Source organism: Drosophila kikkawai, chromosome X (genome assembly GCF_030179895.1).
Source record: "Drosophila kikkawai strain 14028-0561.14 chromosome X, DkikHiC1v2, whole genome shotgun sequence".
Lineage (NCBI taxonomy): Eukaryota > Metazoa > Arthropoda > Insecta > Diptera > Drosophilidae > Drosophila > Drosophila kikkawai.
In genome coordinates, this window is record NC_091733.1 from 10,512,857 (window position 1) to 10,529,775 (window position 16,919).

At 43.1% G+C, this 16,919-nt stretch overlaps 3 protein-coding genes across 5 annotated transcripts; all 3 read left to right on the forward strand.

The window, feature by feature from the left end:
- The first annotated feature begins 4,149 nt into the window (after positions 1 to 4,149).
- On the forward strand, positions 4,150 to 10,948 carry LOC108083484 (heat shock protein beta-1). 2 transcript variants are annotated; one of them, XM_017179280.3, is made up of 5 exons: positions 4,150 to 4,605; positions 8,497 to 8,526; positions 9,889 to 9,970; positions 10,036 to 10,131; positions 10,205 to 10,948. In XM_017179280.3, exons 1-5 carry the CDS (start codon positions 4,427 to 4,429, stop codon positions 10,397 to 10,399), a joined length of 582 nt encoding a protein of 193 aa, XP_017034769.1. In that variant the 5' UTR covers positions 4,150 to 4,426; the 3' UTR covers positions 10,400 to 10,948. The 2 variants fall into 2 exon arrangements, with proteins under 2 accessions (XP_017034769.1, XP_017034770.1); XM_017179281.3 differs by lacking the exon at positions 8,497 to 8,526.
- A 17-nt stretch (positions 10,949 to 10,965) lies between these two features.
- On the forward strand, positions 10,966 to 13,483 carry Tyler (tyler). The gene is made up of 5 exons (XM_017179276.3): positions 10,966 to 11,284; positions 11,352 to 11,539; positions 11,599 to 12,201; positions 12,293 to 12,608; positions 13,345 to 13,483. The coding sequence occupies exons 1-5, from the start codon at positions 11,128 to 11,130 to the stop codon at positions 13,362 to 13,364; spliced, it is 1,284 nt and encodes a 427-aa protein (XP_017034765.1). The 5' UTR covers positions 10,966 to 11,127; the 3' UTR covers positions 13,365 to 13,483.
- On the forward strand, positions 13,416 to 15,047 carry Shawn (shawn). Of its 2 annotated transcripts, XM_017179279.3 has the most exons (5): positions 13,416 to 13,584; positions 13,649 to 13,818; positions 13,881 to 14,408; positions 14,468 to 14,549; positions 14,628 to 15,047. In XM_017179279.3, the coding sequence occupies exons 1-5, from the start codon at positions 13,416 to 13,418 to the stop codon at positions 14,855 to 14,857; spliced, it is 1,179 nt and encodes a 392-aa protein (XP_017034768.1). In that variant the 3' UTR covers positions 14,858 to 15,047. The 2 variants fall into 2 exon arrangements, with proteins under 2 accessions (XP_017034768.1, XP_017034767.1); XM_017179278.3 differs by having other exon boundaries at positions 14,468 to 15,047.
- Positions 15,048 to 16,919: the final 1,872 nt, after the last annotated feature.

A 16,919-nucleotide genomic window follows, 5' to 3' on the forward strand; every position in this document is an offset into this window, starting at 1 on the left:
AAAATTGTAAATAATTGGCAAAAAATGAAATAACATAAAACCATAAATTGAGTTGCAGATTTATTATCCTCCTACAAACTAAGACAAACCAGCTTTCCGAATTTGATTTAATGCATTTTTGGCTGAGTTACAGATTTTTAAAAGTCAAATTTTTCCCAAAAATAAAAATAAAGTTCTCGTACTCTGAAAAAAAATTATAATATAAAACATTGAGCACTAAGTAAATTATAATATTAAATTTAATTAAATAAATATATTAAGCACAGGCCTAAAATAATTACCAATACAAAATTAAGTAAAAATCCGACATTCGTAATATTGTATTATGATTTATTTTCTCTTTATGACGCACATTTTGAAAATCGTGACCATGACAGCCATATGATATCATCGGATTATTGCAATATCTCATGATCTTGCTGATGCTAAACAATGCTTTCACAATTTAAGAACGGGAACAAATTGTAGTTAAGTAGATGAGATTTTATTGGATATTTTATTATTTACCACTTCTCGAAAGCTAGCTATATAGACAGAAAATTACAGATAATTTGTAGTCACCATGTATATTAACCCAATAGCCATGATCAATTTTAAAACATATTAGCGTTAAACGCAAAATTTTAAGGCTGTCGCTACTCAGACACCCATTTAAAGCGAGAATTCGTCCAAATTGATTTGTGTTCATCTCTGGCTATAGTTATATCTTTGCGATACACTGCAAAAAGATACTATATATATTAGGGCGGACCTCTTAAAGTCGGAATAAAAATATTAAAAAAAACAGTAAATTATGTATAGATTTATTTAGTTTTTTAATATCATATTATTAATATATTTAAAAAATATTTTGTTATTTAATTTCAATAAAGAATATGTGTACTATTTTTCCGTGTTTTTAGATTTAACCATCTAATTTATTTAACTACATATATCCCTTTTGGCATTGTGTAACTCTAAAAAAAAATAAATAAATATAATAAGCGTGTTGCCTGTGCAATAAATTAATTTTTAAATAACAAACAATTTCAAGTGCTGTCAGTACTGTAAAATTTGTTCATTTTATGATGTCCACCCCCATTGTACTTACCTATTTTTATAGATTTTCAGGCCAGTTGTTGCAATGCGTGTACTTTTGTTTGAATCCTAACAGCACTTGTGCCTCTCAGCCAAAGCTGACACATATCTAAAATGCTGTCGTCAAGCAGAAGCAATGCCAATAAAGCAGAAGACCCAGGCCCGCCCACGCAGAAGGAGATCGCGCTATTTGCCCAAGCTGAAAAATTAGTGAATTCTCATCATCATCATAATCATCGGCCAAAAATTCCATGCTAAATCAACGCGGGGCAAATTTTGATTGATTTCTGACTGGGCGGGGGCTCCGGATGGGCGGACTACGGACTGCGGACTACGTAGTCTTCGAGTGGGATGACATACTGGCGGAGATGACTAGAGCAATTATGTACATACATACATATACTTTTCTGTTTCTGGCTTCTGTTTTCGTTTGCCGTATTTTGCAGCTTTCGAACATTCTGGTGACGTGGGGAAAATTTGTTTTCCCAATATTTCGGTGATCCTCAAGATACATATAATATATGTTTTCGCTGAACAATAGTAGTCTCTTTCTGTAGATGTTTCCCCCGGTTTAATACATATTTGTACTTTGTAACGACAGTTGAGCTTCTGTAGCTCTATTTGACATAAACAACAAGAACAATTATAGAACACTTCAGGTTGCAAATAGCGCAACTTAAATTTGAAAAAAAAAAACACGTCAAACAGAGAACTAGTACTATATTATAATGGAGATTTGTATAATGAATTAAAAATTGAATCCGAATCAGTGTGGGGAATTGTTTTACAATTTAACATTTAGATACAATTTAAATTTAAATTTAAATAACTACTTAACATACTTTATTATTTTATATTAATAATCGTAAAAACACACATCCTTACTTTTACAGTCTAAATAAAATCATATCTCTTTCCTTTGTTCGACATTCTCGTAAGTATAGAAGTCGGTTTATCTTGTTGATTATCCGTATTAGCAATTTATGGGTGGCGCATATTTGTTCGCGTTTATATGTAGCACTTGTTATGTACCCAAGACGATCTTCAAGCTATATGCGTACACCTGCACATAGCAATAGATGGATATAGATGCGTTGCGTCCGCATTATTCTTTGCTGATTAGTTGGGGATTCTGTCGCCGCCCAAGGTCGACAATTTCGATGAAAATGAAAATGAAAATGAGTTTATTGTTTGGACAGGGGGGCATTAGCGGCCGTGTCGCGTCCATGTGGGTGCTGCCAAAAAACACAGAACCAAACCAAAAACACCTTTAGCGTTGATCACCGATGATTGTCATTTTATTTTTGTAATTCATGATTAAATCTATTATTATTTGAATGGCTCTGTTGTCGTTGCCCCCGATGGAATTCAAAATGGAAACGGGAATGACTGCATATATCACTTTCAAATACAGTCGAGGCTCACTCAGACAACTCATCAAAAGATTCAAGATTCAGGAGGACTGTTAAATTTTTACATTATAGTCTACATTGTATAAGCTTTTAGGGCTCGTAAAAATATTCGAAACAAAACTGTAGGACACATTTTTTTTATACAAGTAATTATGAAACCAATTGTACCATATTCCTCCCAAACCATAAATGAAATAATAAAAATTAAATGAAATGAATAAATACAATACTTAATATAATGCAAATAACTCTGTACTACCATGTTTCGATATTAGTAAAGCTATTTAAAAACTAAGAAATATATTAAGTAATTCATATTAAGTACCAATAATTATGGAAAGTCTCATAACCGAGTGCTGTCACTGTAATCGCAATAAACTGCTCGAATAATTACCGCAGCAATCCGATGCAGCCAGGTCCGGCTCATTTCATATGCATTCCCGTGGTCGCTCCGTAAAAGGACATCTTCCACTCACGAGCCTGAATCTGAATCCCATTTCAAGTCCGAGACCGAGACAGTCCGCCAATGTCACGCGGCTGAGTCATTTTGCTTTGGATTTGTTTACAAACAAAACCGAAGTCGATGTGGATATGGTTGTGACTGTGGCTGAGACGCCAACGTTGCCGCCCACTCCGGCTAATTTGTGGTCCCATCGACACGGCTGGCGTTACAAATCATCTCACTCCCAAAAACGGTAGGAAGCGTTGATCTCGAACTGTTTTTAACGTGGCCTCCACGACCAACACGTCACCACCTCTTAACTGTTTGCGCCCAGTTAGCATGGTCAAATGGGTGCTGTGGATCGTGGATGCAGTCTGCCATCTCCCAGGAACCCACTCTCGAGTCAATATTGAACAGCTCCCACTCTAGGAAAATGTGGGGAATTCCCGTTAGTCAGATGTTTAAGTAGCATATTCTCTTTCTCTTGTTAAATAAAAAAAAATATTACCTTAATAATAATCCCAGTTATGATATTTGGTATAAGTATAGTCTTAATTAATATTTTGTATTAAATTTACGATTATTTAAAGATAGGCCTGAAATTTGAAATTTATTTTCGAATCGCTCCTGTATCTCAACATTTCTCTCTCGCGGGTAGTGTATCTGGAACGAGAACGAGTGGTAGTTCGCCTCTCCCTTCCTACTCGCACTGTCATTCAGAGAACCAATGAGCCAGTGGCTTAGCCGGGGACTTTTGCGAACTAAGTTCATTTAAATCCCCCTTCCATGAATTCCACTTACGCCACTGGTTGGGGCTATTGTTGTTGCGTCGGGAGAGCGGACTCACGGAGAGAGCGCGTTTTCATATACGGTAATCGCAGAGTATAGAGGGTATGCTAGGGTATGCATTGACGAGTTTCCATACAAAATGAACATTTGCCATATTCTGGCTTTATTTATGATTCATCAACATTTTAGACAAAAAATTATGTGTTTCATATATTTTGTATATTTTGGTTTGTAATTTTTAGTTTTAGCTTTACACTTATTTCCATCCATTTAATTTTCTATCATTTCTATCGTTTACAGGGTAACCCACACTCCCACAGACTTCCTATTCTTGTTTTGCTTGTGTGGGTGTCTGGCCCGGCCATGTTGGCTACTCTCTCGCGCTCTTGTGGCTGCGGTTGTCGGCACTATAAAAGCGACAACTGCCGGAGAATGCAAAAACAGTCGAAAAATTGAAACGCGGCAAACCGAATAGTAGTCCGACACGCCAAAGATACAAAGATACACACACACAGAGAGACAGACAGACCGTCTTGAGGCATAAATACATATAGAAAGCCTATTGTATTCCCACATTTTTTTTCGGTTGCTCCGCCGATTAGCAAGTGAACCAACTCGATAGCTCGAGAGCGCGGCGAGCAGAGCAGAACGGTATAATCCGACACAGAAGCAACACCAACCAACCAACCACCAATCCAGCACAGAAATGGCCGAGGCTAACAAGAGGAATATCCCCATCAAACTGGGCGACTTCAGCGTCATCGACACGGAGTTCAGCAACATCCGCGAGCGCTTCGATTCCGAGATGCGCAAAATGGAGGAGGAGATGGCCAAGTTCCGCCACGAGCTGATGAACCGCGAGGCCAACTTCTTCGAGTCCACCAGGTGAGCATATACAATACTACATGCGGAGTAAGCGCTCTCGCCGGGATTATGTGATGTGCGTTGTGATATTGATATATTTGTGGGCCAAAATTCGTCGGGGAACTTTGTTCGCCCACGATTTGCGTTGACAACAACGCTATCAAAATGCTGATGATTCGGCAGTTTGGCCAGAGATTAGGAACGAACCAGCACCCGCACCCGAAGCACGGTTCCGTTGAACATTTACCGTATCCCTCCGATTCAGTTGATTCATCTCGCGGTGTGTTTGCGTTCTTGGCTCTAAATATAGGCGCAAAAGTCTTGCCACATCGCCTGCTGGTCTGGAGCACACACACACACGCGCACAGACGCCAGTGGGCTAAGGCCAGCGGGGCGATTTGCGCCCCAGATACATTTCTTTGCCGCCGTCGCTCTGGGGGGAGGATGAGTCACGCGTTCTAAATTCTTCGCCGTTGTCTCCGGCCAAGAAAATACATGTGTGTCCATTCGCCGACCACCAGAAGCTCCCCAATCCCCCATGCCACGATACCACGGTGTTTTTTTTGCTCCCTTTCCGGCGATCTCAAAGTCGCCATTCCTGCCTTCTTCCCGTTTATGCAACCCCCGTTATATGGGCCATAACGGAATTTTTTCTCGACGAGACTAGATCTTGAGAATGCTCACCTGTGCCAAGGCACTTGCACTGTCAAAAAATATATACTCTTCAAAAAAAACATGGATGTTTGTCGATTTAAAATTGAGATTGGCAAAAAAAACCATTGAACACTTGGGTCTTTTTTTAAATTCACTCGTTAAGTCAAATTTTAAAGATACAAATTAAATCCAGATTATTTTCTATTTAGATGTATACAACATTTGCAGTCCCTTTGGTATGAATTCTGAAATATAATAAATCACAGTTTTTATGCCCCGTGTAGTATAGCATCTTTGGGATACGTACTGCGTATCTGCTGCAGCCATTTATTTTTATTATGTCTCTCTTGATTCTTTGCCGTTTTCTGTGTAGGTTTGCTTAATGGCCCAAATATTTACCCAATAAACAGAGACGCGACTTAACGTAGTCGTTGACTTCGCCGTCGCGGTTGCGCGCCTCGTTGGCCTCTCAATCAAAAAAACGGCTACGTTGCGTGGGTGGAGAAAAAAAAAACAGCACACACAAAAAAATACAAATCCGTTCCGTAAAGCCCGTGAGCTCCACTTGGGGACGACCTCGGCCTATGACATAATCGAAGCGATTTCCAGTCCACCTCGCATTTGTTGTCGTTGCCTTCGCCATGGTCGCTGCTGCATTTGCATGGCCACAACAGTGAGAAATGGAGGCCAATCCCTAGCTTGGATAGTCCAACTTCAACTTTTAGCTCCACTTGCCAACTTTGGCCATTTGAACCGAAAGTTGGCAATGAAAGGAAATTAACCCAAATTGGTGAATCCCCCCAGGCAGGCACACCTGTACTACTGCAGGTGCCTTTCCGACTGCTTGGCTATCCAAACAAATTATTGATGCGTGGCGACGACGCAAGCACCCACTTCCCGACCACCCCAACCGCCCAACGCCGCGACCTTTGACATCTGCGGCTATGGCGTGCGGCCGATTAATGCGCCGCAGGCTAACCGAGTGACTCAGCGGATATAACCATTCGGCCAACATAAGCGTCACTCATGCAAATGGTCATAAGTCGAAATGATTTTCACCTAAAAAAGGAAATCAGGAAATCATCTTTGACTCAAGGAATTAAGAATGTTTTACAAAAAACGTAAACCTCAAATTTTAGCATTTCCTATTTAAAGTGAGCTTCAGATATTAAAACTTAAATACTATATTGCCTTAAAGACGTTGAGATAACTTTATATACCAATCCAAATTAAAAGGATAATCAATAATAATGACTACATAGTTAAACTTGTTAGGATAAACCACAAAATAGATTTGGAAATATCTAGATAGTACACCAAACGGGTCGTCGAAACCTAATGGCACTATTTGTTGATGTGAAATTAAATTGGCATGTAAATGCCACTGTCTAATGGGTTGAGGACAGGAGAGGAGAATCCGAGGGAGCTGCGGGCTTTCATTGAAACCTGGCCAAATTGTGCTGTTGCCGCGGTCATAAAAACCACAATTCAGTGGTGGCGCCTCCTCATTGAATTTCCGCAGACATTGTTGGCGATTCGGTTGCAATTGAAAAAAGAAATGATACGATTAACTCGCCGATTTCCAGGCATACATATAGAATATATGTATATTTTTATTTAGTCATTTTATTTATTATACATATGTACATATATTGGCCAGATATATGGACAGAACAGAGCATTAGCTGCACCGAAACAAACAAATTTGTATTATTTAAAATATTTATACAGACTCGTAACAGGTTCATAAATATTACGGTTATCCATTTTCAGAAGAATTCAACAGATACATTCGTAGTTAAAAGAGAATTTAATATAATTTTGTTAAAAATGTATCAATAAAACGTTTCTTCGAAAATAGTTTAGAAAAATCACAAAAATTTGAATTTGCTTCTACTCACATTTTCGGTCGTTATCAGACGGATACCAAATTATCATGAAATCTATCTATATTGTGGGATAGAAAGGAAGTAAAGCTTCGAAGAAGAATTTGATATACTTTTCATTTCGAATTCCCTTGTATTTCCATTGAATTTCGACTTTGTGTGTATTAAATACTGGCAATTTAATCGATCTGCCGGATTTATAGCCCATTGATCGACCTTGCGCGTGGGTGGCGTAGCTCTGTGTGCGCATAGTTTAAACAAATAAGTACGCTAAACAAATATCTATTTATCATGCAAATAGCTCTGGGCACTTGTTTGTGTTAGTGCGAAAAAGCTTTCGCAATTTAGTTGCCATTATTCGTGGCTGGATGCTGATTATTCCAGCGAACAAGTAAAGATGATATCATGTCAGTTTTTAGCCGTTGCTATTCTCCTCTCCAATTTCGATGACAAACAAAGCGGCGATCGCCGTAATCGCTGGTAATCGATAATTCAATTCGCGCGTTTGAAAAACAACAACAGCAGCAACAACAACAAAAGAGCACAATTTTGTTTGCGCCCGTTTTTTTTTTGTGTGTGTTTATTTTCGTTTCTTCTTCAGTTTCCTTGCGTTCTGCTTTTCAATAACGAAAAAATATGCATGACATCATCGTCATCAGATGCCAGAGAGATAGAGTAAGACATGTGTGCATGTGTGTGTGTGTGTGTTTGCCAGCACAGAGCCGACAAGAGAGTGAGAGAGAGAGGGAGGCCAGAGCAGGTGCTTTCTCTCCCACCCGTTCGCCTAAACACTTTTGCCGGACTAACGGTGATTGGCATTAGTCATTAGCGTGTGCCTCTGGCCCAGCTAGCGGCTATTGATCAACGCCCGCCCCCAGCCTGCAACGCCCGCACTCTAGCAGCAAGGTCGCCCACAAAGGCCCAATGCACGTTCACGTTTCGATTGATAAGAAGCGCCCCCTGTTATCTGCGAAGACTCGCCGCACGCACGTACACACATGCACCTAGGCATACATAGATACACACATATATACATATACTGGCGCCGCGAACACACACAGGTGCGCTGTTTAACGGTCAATCAAATTTATCGCTTTCCGGCAGCGCTGGTGTGCGTGGAAGTGCTGAAAGAACGTCTTGGTAAAGTCGCTGCATTTGTGCCCCATTTATGTAATCCCCTGTACTATAAATGTACATATATATATATTTGTATTTGTATGTATATACCCTTTTACCTAACTTAATACTCTCTCTCTCTTTTTTCCTCTATTCTCTTTTCCTGCCGCTTGGAATACTTAAAACAACCGCAATTATTATAATATCTTAATAATCTCCTTTCTCCTATCTAAAAACAATGCAATATAAAAAAAAGCTCTACTAAAAAAACAACAACAACGACCAGGTACAAACAACGTAGAAAATATAACAACTAAAAATTAGAGTTTCTGTTATTATCCCCTCTGCACCCTCTTTTCCACTATTTTTGGTTCTTGTATCTAATTCGAGTTGTTTTCTTATTTTTGTAGTTAATCATTTAATTTTCTTTTAATTGCAATCCCAGCACATAATTACCTCACTAAAAAATAAAAGGAGCAGAGAACCAAACACAATCACAACAAAATTACACACTTAATAACAATAGTATTTATGCGTTAAAAACAAATTTACTTAAATTTGGTATATATTTAACACAGAAATAAGTAAATACTGGGTTCTAAGCTTACGCATAATGTATTTATAAATAATTACATTTAAATATCAATAAAAACGGATCACATTATAAGACAATAGAATGAACACAAAAGTGAACATATGAGAAACATAGAATAACACAAAAAGAACATTAAAGAAACATAGAATGAACACAAAATGAACATGAAAATAATTATGAATTAGAAAAAACAAAAAGCTGAATGAGTCCCATCATAAATTCCTCCGACTATGTAGTTAGCATAATCGCCACATTCCGTAGCCAAATGACAGCTGTAGGAATAAGAGATGATCGGATGGATGTACATATGAGCAGTCACGAGGAGGGTGTCACTGCAAGGAACGCAAATCCAATTTTAAAACCAAACAGACGCACGCAGAAGGGGGTTTATTTATATATTTAGTCTCGGGACCAGATCAGATCCCTTGTAGAAACGTGAACAAAACATATGGGAATCGTGTAGCTACTAGGGGTAGTCACCTTTTGATTTCTTCCAGGCAGTTTCATTAAATCGGAAAATACACCTAAAGTCCAATATAATTCAGATTCCATGGGCTGTAACCTTATAGCCGCGTTTCTAGAGCGAATAATAAAGGAATCGTTCGCTGGCAGCGTCCCAAGTGGTTCGCCGGAAAATATTTTGTTTTCCTAATGGAAAAGATACATACATTAAATAGACGATGGTGTCGGGATGGCAGCTGCTGATCCCCTCAGCCGTAAACATTGTTCTGGATTAGAAGCGGAAGTCCGACTTATTTATAGACGCAATCCCAGGCCGGGATTTGGCTTCATTTGAGTTGGGCTCGCCGGGGCGAGATCAGTCACATCCTAGAGAAGCAACAGAATGGAGGCCTTTACGCGCACACTACACAAGACCTTTCGCACTACTAAAACTACGACTAGTAGCACGACCACCACCACCACCATGACTAACTCCTCAAATAGGTTCTGCTTGCTCCCAACACTTTTGATTTTCATTTTTTTCGACACTATCTCTGTTTTGATATTTCTTTGAATACCCAGTTCTAACCAGCTCCTTGGTTTCTCTTGCAGCTCAACGACAAACTCGGCCCTGCCATCCCGAATCCCCAAGCAACAGAACTACGTCTCCGACATTAGCTCACCCTTGATACAGGTTGGTAGCCCCCAGCGATCCTTAAAAAAAATCCTTTATAATTCTCAAATTCTCAAAATTTGCAGGACGAGGGCGACAACAAAGTGCTGAAACTGCGCTTTGACGTTAGCCAGTATGCCCCCGAGGAGATTGTGGTGAAGACCGTTGACCAGAAGCTATTGGTAAGAGGAGATCCTGCTTTGAACCCGACACCCGGAAGTTTTAATAACCAACTGTGTTTGCCTTTCGCTTTAGGTGCATGCCAAGCACGAGGAGAAGTCGGACACAAAGAGCGTGTACAGGGAGTACAACCGGGAGTTCCTGCTGCCCAAGGGTGTCAATCCCGAGTCCATCCGCTCGTCCCTCAGCAAGGACGGTGTCCTGACCGTGGATGCGCCGCTGCCAGCACTGACTGCCGGTGAAACGCTGATTCCCATTGCGCACAAGTGAGAGACGCTGCCACCATCATCACCACCATCCCGGCCAGAAGGAGGAGGAGGAGGCTCTCGCAATTGGAGTTCATCATACACACACACACACACATTGGACTATCCTATCTAATTTTTTTTTTTTTGGTTCCGACGTAAAGCTAAACTATGTTACTGACTTACTACTCATAATTAACTTAAATGTAATTCAAATTATTATTAAATTCGATTAATTTAATTCATATTTATAATTTTTGCATTAAACGTAATCAAACTTGTCGTAGTTGTCCCCGCATTGGTTTTCCTTTCCTCCCATCGACAAAATAAATCACGACTTATCCCATGGAATGGATTTTAATCACTAAACTGGGATCGAGTTTCCCTCCATGTCCATGTTCTTCGCTTGAATAACCCGAAAGACACCCAATTTTGGATAGATCTGAATGAACCTAAGGCCCAAAACAAAGTGAATTAATTATCGCATAGCTTTGGATGTACTCAATAAAATGATATTCATGTGCCTTAAAAATGTTAAAGTAAAATATATATGAACAAATATTTTTGGGAACGACGTCTGCTTTTGAGGCTTCAGTCAAAATTTAATACTCGGCTTCATGTCTCAAAACTGTTTCCTTAAAAATACCCTTCGGCCCTACTTACCAAATTAAGCAGCCATCCTCCAGGGATGTCTTCCTTGAGGCACCTGCTGACCTTCTATCTGAAAGCCAACCGTCGACAGTGAATAGGAAAATGCCAGCGCAGCTGGACAACCAGGAGGTAGATAGAGATGGAGACGATCCAGTGGAGCTGGCGACACTGATTCTAAAAGCTGATCCCCGTTATCGCATCAAGCCGATGCAGCAGGTCGTGTCTGCGCTCTTCGGCGGCCTCCTTACCACCTTTGTCGGTGAGTATAACGATGGATCTCCCAGCACCTCACCTCACCTCACACCACACCTTGTCCCCGACCTCAGTAACGCCGCTTGAGGTGGTAAAGACGCGGGTGCAGACGCAGCATGCGATCCGCCAGCGACCGACCATCTCCAAGCTCTGCTATGTCTTCCACAACGGCCTAATGACCCATGTGTGCCGTTCCAGTGACCTTTGTTACCCCAAGTCGGGTCGAATTCCCCACAGCCTACGTCCGCCACGCGGCTCCTTGGTAAGTGGCGGCTTAGATATATCTAAAAATATGGATTTCATGGGTTCCCTCCGGCGTAGGACGCTTTCCTCAAGATCCTTTGCAGCAGTGGCCCGCGTGGCCTGTGGGCCGGCCTCAGTCCCACGCTCGTCTCGGCCCTGCCCTCCACAATCATCTACTTTCTGACGTACGAATATTTTATGAACTCCCTATCCCATTTCTATCTGGTAACGCGCATGAGCGCCGTCAGCTGGAATATAGACGAGGCTCCGTACTGGGAATCAGAGCCTGGAGCCGCCGGTGGGGATCCCTTGGACACCCCAAAGCGTCCAAGAAATGTAAACGCCCCGGCAAATGTCGCCTCAGTCGTCCCCTACTACGTGCCTATGGCCTCGGGCATCTGTTCGCGCACCCTGGTGGTCACGGCCATCACGCCCATCGAGATGGTGCGTATCAAGATGCAGTCGGAGTACATGACCTACTCGGAGCTGTGGCAGGTGCTGCGCTCGCTCATTCGGCGGCACGGCGTGCTGGGGCTCTGGCGTGGTTGGCCGCCAACCGTGATGCGCGACGCTCCCTTCTCCGGGACATACTGGGCAACCTATGAGGCAATGAAGCGGACCTTTAGCGTTACGGAGCCCTCATTCATGTTCAGCTTCCTGGCGGGTGCCATCTCCGGAGCGGTGGGTGGTGAGCGGTGCCATCGTCCGCTGAAATCAGAAAATCAGATATCAAAAATTAGTTAATTATCCCGCCTCCCCCTTCCTCTTGCAGGTGGCCACTCTGGTGACCATGCCCTTTGACCTGGTCACCACCCACACCCAGATCGAGCTGGGCCAGAGCGTGCTCAACGAGAAGAGCAACAAGGACAGGCCGCCGCATGGAAAACCCAGTACTGGTGGTGCTCTGGCCAAGCCCTCGGTGTTCTCCCGCCTGGGTCAGATATACCGGCGACAGGGCGCCCGGGGACTCTACGTTGGGGTCATGCCGCGCATGCTCCGTGTGGTGCCCGCCTGTGCCATCATGATCTCAACCTTTGAGTACAGCAAGTCGTTCTTTTTTCACTATAACGTGGATCTCCAGGAAACAGGTAAGATGACTGTTTTTGGGGATTAAATAATTCATTAATTTATGGTAGAATCACTTGGAAATAAGCTATTTATTTAAAAGGATCTCTGTTAGTCATTAGATACTTTTGGGTTAGACAAGAAGGAGTCAATTGTGACCCCATAAAGTATATCAACAACTCAACTTACTTTGAAATATGTTCATTTTTTATTTTTATAGAATTTCGATATTAATTGTATGTAAATCAAATGATTATTATTATATCTGAGATATGGAAATTTGTTATAAATTTTTATATTCTTAAAATTTGTAATTTTTATTGATTAATGAATTTATAAATAAATTTAATTTTAGTTTCTTAAAAATTGGAAATATCTGCCGCTTAAATGTATACGCTCTACAAATTGTATCTGATAGATAAATGTATCGTTCAGATAGATAGATGTATCTTTTATATTGATAAATATCGATATCGGTTATCGAGGTTCGTGTCTCGAGTGGGGGCCCGTCACATGGCAACAGCTGATCGGCTGGCCAGCGGCCGCACTCCATACGATTTTCGGGGAACGTGTGGAAATGGGACATAGGGGAGAAGGTGTTTTATTTTGGACCCGGAAACTATTTCACAATGACCAAGTGGCTTGCCTAATTGGAGCGTTTAGTGTCCTACGTTTAGACAGCCATTAACTGCTGTCATATCTCGCCCAATCATCTCATCATTCATCCCCGCACTCATATTTCCATCCAATCGCCGCCAGCCTACCGACAAAACACCTAGCGAAGACACACTCGTGCTCCGGCTACAACAAGAACAGCAGCAGCAGGAGATATGGCCACACGGGGGCCCTGTACACATCTGGCGGCTGTAGCAGCAGCAGCGGCAGCGACCCCAAGCCAAAGCCAATCGAAGGTCACGATGACGGATCCCCGGTTCCGGATCCGTCCCCTGCAGCAAGTGGCCTCCGCCTGCAGCGGCGCCATGGTAACCGCCTGCTTCAGTAAGTAGAGTCAGAGTTCCCAGATCCAGATTGTTGTTCTCAAGTGCCTGCTGTCTGGTTGCAGTGACCCCATTAGATGTGATCAAGACCCGGCTGCAGGCCCAGCAACAGGCGCTGCTATCGAAAAAGTGTTTCCTCTACTGCAACGGCCTCATGGACCACATTTGCCCCTGTGGCCCGGACACACCCAATCCGGCAGCCGCGAAGCCGGCTCCCAGATTTTCTGGCACCATTGTGAGTTGTGGACCAAAGCCTAATCCAAGAGTCACCCTAAAGCCAAATCTCGCCATCCACAGGACGCATTCATCAAGATTAGCCGCACCGAGGGCATCGGCTCGCTGTGGTCGGGACTTAGCCCCACGCTCATCTCGGCCCTGCCCTCGACCATCATTTACTTCGTGGCCTACGAACAGTTCAAGGCCCGCTTCACCGACATCCACTACAAGTACCTGGGGCTGTGGAACGCAACACCAACAACAGCTGGCCATGGCCGTGACATTCCACTACCGATACCGATGCTGGTGCCCCTGCTGGCGGGCGTAACGGCCCGCATTTTGGCCGTCACCTGTGTCAGTCCCGTCGAGCTGATTCGCACCAAGATGCAGTCGCAGCGGATGACGCACGCCGAGATGTTTGGCACCATACGCCAGGTGGTGCAGTCGCAGGGCGTGTTGGGCCTGTGGCGCGGTTTGCCGCCGACGATACTGCGCGACGTGCCCTTCTCGGGCATATACTGGACCTGCTACGAGTACCTCAAGAGCTCCTTTGGCGTGGTGGAGCCAACGTTTGGCTTCAGCTTTGCGGCCGGAGCCATATCGGGATCGGTAAGCTAATCCCTTGGGCTTTATATGCGCAATATACTAACTGTGCCTGCTTGCTTTAGGTGGCCGCCACCATTACCACGCCGTTTGATGTGGTGAAAACGCACGAGCAGATCGAATTCGGCGAGAAGTTCATATTCTCAGGTAGGCCCCTTGCCGTGCAGATTGCTGCCGCCAGCTCCCACACACACATTGACAATGGTTCGATTTGCATTACGGCAGATAATCCACCCAAGCAGGTGGCCACCAAGTCGGTGGCTGAGCGCCTGGTCAGCATTTATCGCCTGGGCGGAGTTTCTGCAATTTTCGCTGGACTCGGGCCGCGTCTCTTCAAGGTGGCGCCCGCGTGTGCCATAATGATTTCGTCCTTCGAGTATGGCAAGTCCTTTTTCTACCACTACAACATTGACCAGCACAAGCGACAGGCTGAGGCAGAGCCTCCGGATGTATGAATCGCGCCAACGGGAGCTCTCCCAACCACGTTGATCGATGTAAATATGTAAATTAAAGGCCGGAGGTTGACAGGTAATCGGCAAGCAGGCATAGTCTGCGGGCGGATACGGTCTGCTCAGTTGCTGGGGCTTCGTTTTGGCAATTGGTAAATTGTAAAGTGAAATAAAATTATTGTTTTTCAACCGACAAGTCGGCCATGGCCATGCCCATTCCCATTCCCAAACCAAAGATTTCGATTCTCCAGCTATACTGGCCAGTCTGGATTTACTTAGCTTAAGTCCTAGCGCAATCGAGAGGCAACTGGTCATCATATTTATCACGAAACACGATTTTTTTTTATTTTGCAACTTCCAAGGGGAACTTGGCTCCCTTTCCATAATCTTAGGAGGCCAGGAAATCGCACATTAACCACCTTATTGGTTACACAAATGGGCTTCTTTGTTGTTCATCCTGTTAAAAATAAAATAAATCGTTTTTAAATGAAGAAAAAAGTGTATATTTTTATATACATATATGTGCATATTTCGTTGAGTTTTCGAGTCCTTGTATCCTCGTTTTTTTATGTCTGCTTCATGACAAAGGTAAGTAGATGGCTTTTGAAGTCCAGTACCGGTTATAAGTATTTCCTTATGCCAGGGGGAAACTAAGGGGTAAAATCCAAAGGCGTGAGAACTTTTAAACTCAAGGATACCCTTCAGTCAGGCAGAAAAATATAAAGAAATTAAAACGTAATGGTTTAAAGTGTATTACTATTATTTTATTCACTTAAACCTAATTTTTATTATAAAAAGTTGTATATCTTATGGCATGTTTGCAAGATTCTCTGCAAAACGCATCACTAAAGATTATATTTAATATCTGTTTCAGTATCTTACAAATTTTTAAGAATTTTGTACATTTACGTTGTATAAAAATATTTATATAGACTAAAATTTGGTGGCTAAATTAATAGTTAAACATTGGGATGTTTGTATAAGTAACAATTATTTATATAAACATATCACTCAATTTTCAGTATCAGTAACTTCATTTAAACAATTGTAAAACTAATATCTTGCACCTGGTGCTATCTATTCTAGTTCTAGTACGTGGTATGACCTCCTTGGTTAGCCACAACTTCTTGGAGTCGGTGCGGCATTGAATGAGCGAGGATCTGGGTTATGTCCGGCGTTATTTGGTGCCACTCGTACCTGATGGCGTTCTTTAAGTCCATCATGTTGTCTATCTTATGCCTGCGCTCGCGTATGCCCTGGTCCAGCATGGGCCAAATGTTCTCGATACCATTCAGATCCGGACTCTGGGCCGGTTGTTCCACGAGGCGCCCCAAACAGTTCTCGACCAGCCAGCGATGGACGCGGGGCGACTTGTGCGACGCGTCGTTCTCGTAATAGTAATGGAAACGCTTACCCAGTTCGAGATCTTCGGCGCTCTGGAGTAAGTTTTCTTTTAGGACGGAGAACAACACAGCTGTGCTCATATTTGTATCCTTGAAGACAATGTTTCCCACTCCCGCCGACGAAAAGCAGCCCCAGACGAGGATCCCGCCTCCGCCACAGGGCTGCCTCTCATTGTTCCACTTGCTCTGCACATACGACGTTTCCTCCGAGGCAATCAGGTGAAACTTGGCCGTGCCCACGAACATAACGCTTTCCCAGAAGGCCGGATCTTGCGTCAGAAATTTTGTAGCGAACTGAAGGCGACTCTGTATGATCCCTTGGCCCAGGGTGCGCCGGCACCAGGCCTTCCGGCCGCTAATGTTATTGGCGCGGAGTAGACGGCGCAGCACCTCCGGACAGCAGGGCTTCCCAAACTCCTTGGCCACTACCGCGGCGAGCTTCGGTGCGGATAGAGTGGGCTGCGCATAGAACATGTTGATGATCTGCAGCTCCTCCTGCGCAGTGAAGATCTTGTTTGTCGCCTGCTTGCCCTTCTTGTCCACCAAACGATTCTCCACGATGAAGCGCTGAATGATTTTGCGAACTGTGGATCTGTGAATGGAGGTTTCTTCCGTGATGAAACGCTCCGTGTAGCCGGCTCTGTGGAGGGAAAGCACAAACTCGC

Coding starts and splice junctions, on each gene's coding strand:
- Tyler (XM_017179276.3), top strand. CDS start 11,128: ATGCCAGCGCAGCTGGACAACCAGGAGGTAGATAGAGATGGAGACGAT. Junction 11,285..11,351: donor CCTCCTTACCACCTTTGTCG/GTGAGTATAACG, acceptor CCCCGACCTCAG/TAACGCCGCTTGAGGTGGTA. Junction 11,540..11,598: donor GTCCGCCACGCGGCTCCTTG/GTAAGTGGCGGC, acceptor CCTCCGGCGTAG/GACGCTTTCCTCAAGATCCT.
- LOC108083484 (XM_017179280.3), top strand. CDS start 4,427: ATGGCCGAGGCTAACAAGAGGAATATCCCCATCAAACTGGGCGACTTC. Junction 9,971..10,035: donor TTAGCTCACCCTTGATACAG/GTTGGTAGCCCC, acceptor CAAAATTTGCAG/GACGAGGGCGACAACAAAGT. Junction 10,132..10,204: donor CCGTTGACCAGAAGCTATTG/GTAAGAGGAGAT, acceptor CTTTCGCTTTAG/GTGCATGCCAAGCACGAGGA.
- Shawn (XM_017179278.3), top strand. CDS start 13,416: ATGGCCACACGGGGGCCCTGTACACATCTGGCGGCTGTAGCAGCAGCA. Junction 13,819..13,880: donor CCAGATTTTCTGGCACCATT/GTGAGTTGTGGA, acceptor CGCCATCCACAG/GACGCATTCATCAAGATTAG. Junction 14,409..14,467: donor CCGGAGCCATATCGGGATCG/GTAAGCTAATCC, acceptor TGCTTGCTTTAG/GTGGCCGCCACCATTACCAC.